Below are 6350 nucleotides of genomic sequence, written 5' to 3' on the forward strand. Positions count from 1 at the left end.
TATTTGTGCTTCGTTGACGCAAAACAGTTCGTTGAACCTCTCTGGTTTCTCAGCTTTCACTCTCGATTTGGATGAAACTTCGACGCAGATAAGTCTCTGATAAATTTTCGCCTCCGACGTTTCTCCCTTACTATTCTTCAAGTACCCCTCTACAGCCGAATCTGAATATTCCATTTGCCCTCAACATTTGAAGCAGCGCAATAGTGCAACTAAGGTCCTTCAGCTGAGCTCCATTCAAGTGGTGCATTTGGTGAGTCCGATCCCTTTTTTTCCTGCTTTTTCCTCTAACGAGTATCTGCATTGTGAAAACGTTTCTTTTTTTATATATGTAATTAAGTTCAGTTGATATATGTGTGTATCAGTTCGTCAGACTATGTTTTCCGGGGTTGTTCCCTCTTTCGGTTGTTTGTGTTTAAGGTTTGGTATTTTTTTTCTTCTATATTTTTATTTGTAAATTGTTTTGAATCAAATGTTTATAACTCTGCTGCATTCATGTTGTAAACATGAGCGACTATACTTCACATTTGACAAGAACAAGATCAACATTAGATTTTGATTTGTTATAGAAAGCAAGAAGGAGATCATTTGAAACACGTATTTGGTATGAGTCATATAAAAAACCCCGAACTAAGAGATTATATTGGAACAGAAAAGGCTTATTCAGTAGAATGGGACAACTTGTTTCAGTTCTTGTAAGACACGGCTGTCAAAATGTTCAGGCCTATATACATGCCTACTACTAGATCAATGTGTGATCGAATGCCAGGTTCCAACTTATCTCATCGATTTGATTACAAATGAGTCCGATGCAATGGGAAGTTGGTGTTAAATTTTTGACATCTCATAATGTTTGTTGGCTTCATCTTTGAATTTGAATAATGTTAACTGTTTTTCATAACTAAGTTTTGTAAATGTGTCTTTATAGTGAACTGTCAACATTGGTGGACATGGATGCCGATGTGACACCTCGAATAGGCATGGAATTTACATCTTTTGAAGAAGCATATGACTGTTATAACAAGTATGCGCGTATGATTGGGTTCAGCATTAGGAAAAATTATTTGCACAGGTGCACTATAGATAAGACTATCATCGTGCAACGGTGTTACGTGTGTAGTAAAGAAGGACATCGAAGAGAGAAACAAGTAGAAGTCAAAGGACAACGTCCTGAGACTAGAACTGGTTGTTTAGCAAGGTTGATTGTCAAAAGAGATAATGATGGACGATTACTAGTAGATAAATTTTGTGAGGAACACAACCATGCTCTTCAGATTGAAGAAGTTGCACATTTGTTGCGCTCCCAACGTGCAATATCAACTACCCAAGCCACAGAAATAGAAATGGCAGACAGAACTGGATTGGGGACCAGATTGACATATAATTTGATGGGTTTGCAAGCAGGGGGCAATGAAAATCTAGGTTTCACAAAGAAAGACTTGCAAAATTTTTGAATAGCAAACGGCAACGTGATTTGGCATTTGGGGATGCCGGGAGCTTGATGTTATATCTAGACAATCAACGAAATTTAAACCCTGCATTTGTGTATTCTGTACAAATGGACAATGAGGATAAGTTGACAAATGTATTTTGGGCTGATCCACAGATGCAATGTGATTATCAACTATTTGGTGATGTAGTTGTGTTTGATACTACTTTCTGCACAAACAAAGAAAATAGACCATTGGCTGTGTTTGTGGGATTTAATCATCATAGGACTATGGTTATCTTTGGAGCTGCCTTGCTTTATGATGAGACAACTGAGTCATTTCAATGGTTATTTCAAACTTTCTTTGGAGTTAATGGTGACAAGAAGCCAAAGACAATTTTCACTGACCAGGACGCTGCAATGTCAAGGACACTAACTGAGGTTGCACCCAATACAGTCCATGCATTGTGCACTTGGCATCTCTGGCAAAATGCAAAGAAACACCATGGATATTTGATGAGTGAGAAGTCACATTTCTCCAGAATTTTGTACAAATGCATCTACAATTATACAAAAGTTGAGGAATTTGAATTTGCATGGAGGAATTTAAGAGAAAATCATGGGGTTGTAAACACTACTTGGCTAGATAGAACATATGAAATTGGGAAAAAATGGGTTTGTTGTTACATGAAGGACTGTTTCACACTAGGTGTGAGGAGCACACAGTTGGCTGAAAGTTTGAATGCTGATTTGAAACAATGTCTTGGACGCAAACTAGATCTTGTAAGGTTTATGAGACATTTCAACGATGTTGTGGAGGCAAAACGTGCAAATGAAATTAAAAAAAATTTGATGCACGAAATGAGGTTCTTGGAGGTGCACATAGGTTTAAACCTATGTTGATTCAAGCTTACCAGTTATATACTCCAACTATATTCAAAAAAATTTTGATCGAGTTTGAATTGGTGGATAGTCACAGTATCAACAGCCAGAATGTGTCAAGTAATTTTGTTGAATATGTGATTTTGAAGGCAGATGTGACTGGTTCCTATTCAGGTAAGGCATACACAGTATTGCGTAATACAGTAGAAGAAAGCCTAACATGTAGTTGTAAGAAATTTGAGACTGTTGGGATCCTTTGTGTCCATATCTTGAAGGTGCTCAATTTTCACCAACTCATGTGCATCCCGAACAAATATTTTTTGATGAGATGGAGAAGATCAGTCCGAGAATTAACACCAATTGTCAGAACAGGAAGAGAAGGGGAGGCAAGGAATGATGTTGATGGGAAATTAAGTTGCTTACAGCAAAATAGGCTGATTACTCCGACATGTTTGAAAGTCATTAACCAAGCCTGTGAAACAGAAGTTGGATATAACATACTATGTAAGCATGTAAATGGGATTCTCAAAGAGCTTGAAGATGTAGACGTTGTGCAACCTACTCAGCATCCCTCGGAAGAAAATGGTGAAGACTACCGAAATTTACAGTTAAAACCAAAAGAGTCTCACAAAAGGGGATCAGGAAAAAGAATGAAGCCCTGGCATGAAAAAACACAAAAGAAGAAGTCTGTCAGGCTAGTGGAAGGACAAGGCTCCATTGACATAACCTTGCCAGAGTCTGATTATTTGTCAACATTTGAGGGTTTTAATACATGGTCAACTCAGGTAAATGCATTTACACACCTTTTTGTATTGTACATCTATTTTACCTAATTTCACAATTGATCTTAGGCCTGTTTGTTGTTGAATTATACAACATGTACATTCCTCCCAAAATTCAGTACAAAATGGTGTAACTACTGATCATTCATCAACTAAGGTAAATGAAAGTAGGGATCCCTTTTTGTATTGCTCATTTATTTATATTTCAAAGTTATTCTTACCTATTTGTTGTTGGATTATACAACATGTACCTTCCTCCCAAAATTCAGTGCATATTGGTCAGGGTGCTGATCATTGATTAACTAAGCTAAATGTATGTACGGATCTCTTTCTGTATTGCTCATATATTTTTATTTAAGAGTGATTCTTACATATTTGTTGTTTGATTATATAGGAAGTAGGTGGCTTACAAGGCCCACCACTGATGATTGGAATAGAATGTTGTCAGCATTCCGAGCATGTGCGGTTGGTCAGGAATAGAATGTTGCGCTCATACATGAGCGACTATACTTCACATTTTTTTAATGGCACATTGAATTTGTATATGGATGGTGGTACTAGTTTGAATAAAACAATGAGGGACATATGTTTCCTTGGTCACAATGAATGTAAGTCTTCATTTTAAAATTTTAGTGAGCATTACAGTGGTTGGTTGCTCAAATTGACTGAGCATATGAGTGAATAGTAAATGTGTACACTATAGGTCTCATGAAAGGATTGCCATCTTCCTAAACTCATCTTCCTCAAACAGTTATCTGTCTATGTCATGGAAAATTTTTTCTATTTTAATTCTTTTCTTGTTGGGGGGTTATGGGTGGTTAGGAGTTCCATGGACAGAGCAGGAGCATAGGACTTTTCTTCTGTGGGGTACAGAAGCATGGTAAAGGTGACTGCAGAGGGATCTCAAAGAATTCTTCTCACCACAAGAAAGCAAAATAACCCAAACACATAACAATACTAGATTATGCGATAAGACCTTCCAAGAATGAGATTGCCTAAGCTCCTAAAGTCACCTGAACTACAACTCACTCTTGCTGTCACAAGGTCGATCGAACAAAATAAATCATCTGCAACCTCACTATCAGTTGGACCCATTAGTTTGATATGATGACTATCATTAGCCATTAGCCTGTATCCTCTCAATGTTCGTAAGCTTCCATACCGTAAGGAACAACCAAATAAAGGAATCAACAAACAAGCAGAATGAGCCGAATGACACTAAAATTGGATACACTACATAACAATAAATTTGTAATACCCAACCACTTGACCATTGTCCTCTTGCAATTGGTCCTCTTGTCTAGCTTACAGTATTGACACAAAAGTACGGCATTTACATGTTTGCTGAATAAAGTACATAACAAGAAACTAAAATAACCCAAACACATAAGAATAATACTATATGATACAACATTGTGATTCGGGCCAACACTGTCTGATTGTGCAGTTGATGAGTAGGGGCTCGGCATGCAGCACCCAAATTCAGCTGATTGCCTAGTGGGTCGTCATAAATTATTGGCGATCTTACTTCCTTCTTACTATTCACACTGTCATACGAAGTTGAAGCTCTAGAATGTACATACGTTGCTGCTGCTTCACTACCACACATCTTATCTACCCAAATAAAAGAATGTGGATGCTTTTCACCATTTGGGCACCTATAAAATCTGCGACCAGGATTTTTTGTTGTGTTTGAAGTCAGCAGCAACATCCTGCTTTGCCCGCAATAGCATAATGGAATGGGTTGCTCCATTAACATGGAAGACTGCTCTTCACAATTGCATCCACCCATGATTTAAACAAGGATAACACAACTGCACCAAATTGACAACTCATCAAGCACAACGGTGACTCAAATATGGAGATCTACAATACTAACCCCTTTCTTAAGTCAAAGTTTGATGATCAACTATGTCAAAACAAAACAAAACAAAACGAATATGATCAAACAATACAAATTGCCAAACATCATCGAAAGTCTTCAACCAATACCCTTAAATCAGTGCAATGATACAGATAATATAATGCCTCCGTTCCCCACCACAAGTCACAAAATACTAATCCTTACATGCTTATAGGAACTTATATTTTTAATTCAAAAATCATTCCCCACCACAAGTCTGTACAAACCATAGAATCAAATTATATATATCATATTGAATGGCCCCTACAACCACATAGGCCTGACCAGCTTTGGATTTAACATAAAGCTCCAATTATTATAACAACATTATCTCCTGACTGTGCACGAAACCATTTAATTTAAACATGGACGAAATGTTTTAATAAGCCAATGCTAAAACAGCACCATATTAAATGCAAAAAAACATGTCATAGGAAACCAACAAATTAAAACCGATAAATATTTCAATTATAAAAAGAGTGAAGCTTCTGTCAGATAATACTGCACGCATGATAAAGCAAATAGCCACAGCAACAAAAGTATTATCCCACTATTCTCCAACATATTTTACCTGAAAGTAGAAATCAAATTCCAATTTCAAAGTACAATGTCAGGCTTATAATCTGAGAGCGCATTTCAACTTTTCATTCACATGACTCGAGCCCTTAGAGCTTACAAAAGACACCAAAATAATGTAAGGTTTCAAAGAGGGAGTGCTCAACCATAGTTTTGAACACTACTACCAAAATATCACACTACTTGGAACTACTTTACTAAAATCCAAATTATAGGATAGAACAAAGAGAACTAGTGGCAGAAATAATATTCCATCTACTTGATTCTCTAATCTCTTCCTCAATCGATATCTTCTCAGCCTCTCAGCCTCTTCCTCTAACAAAACTTGCATTTCAGATTTTAATACATATCTAGGAGGAAGAGCATGTCTGTAATTACACTCTTTACCACCAGTAGGACAAACCTACAACCAACCATATTGTTTCTTGTCCACTACTTCCAGAAAGTTTATACAAACTATGCATATAACCATGACATTGAGAATAGAGATAATGCTTTCTACTTACAACCAACTACTATCACCATTGAAAGAACTACTAATGATGGGGAAAAAATAAAATATCAAAAACCTGAAATGTTGAACAAGTATATGGCACTAGGTTAGCATGCTTTAGGAGGTTATAGGCTCAACTAAAAAGAAGGAAACAGGCAAATGATGTATAACATATTAATAAACAAACAATGGTGCTGATTACTCACCTCTTATTGTTGTACAATGGAACTGCTTCAAACAAATTTTCTTATCACTTATGTTTTTGTTGTTTAACAATATCATAGAAAT

The 6350-nt window shown here is 36.7% G+C and overlaps 1 protein-coding gene across 1 annotated transcript; it reads left to right on the top strand.

The window, feature by feature from the left end:
* The first annotated feature begins 911 nt into the window (after positions 1-911).
* On the top strand, positions 912-1451 carry LOC149019181 (protein FAR1-RELATED SEQUENCE 5-like). The gene has a single exon (XM_089154067.1). It carries the CDS (start codon positions 912-914, stop codon positions 1449-1451), a length of 540 nt encoding a protein of 179 aa, XP_089010193.1.
* Positions 1452-6350: the final 4899 nt, after the last annotated feature.

Source organism: Hakea prostrata, chromosome 4 (assembly GCF_041222555.1).
Source record: "Hakea prostrata isolate BN-2017 chromosome 4, UWA_Hpros_2, whole genome shotgun sequence".
NCBI lineage: Eukaryota > Viridiplantae > Streptophyta > Magnoliopsida > Proteales > Proteaceae > Hakea > Hakea prostrata.

Excerpts from the sequence above, each read along its gene's own strand:
- LOC149019181 (XM_089154067.1), top strand. The coding sequence starts at position 912 with ATGTGTCTTTATAGTGAACTGTCAACATTGGTGGACATGGATGCCGAT.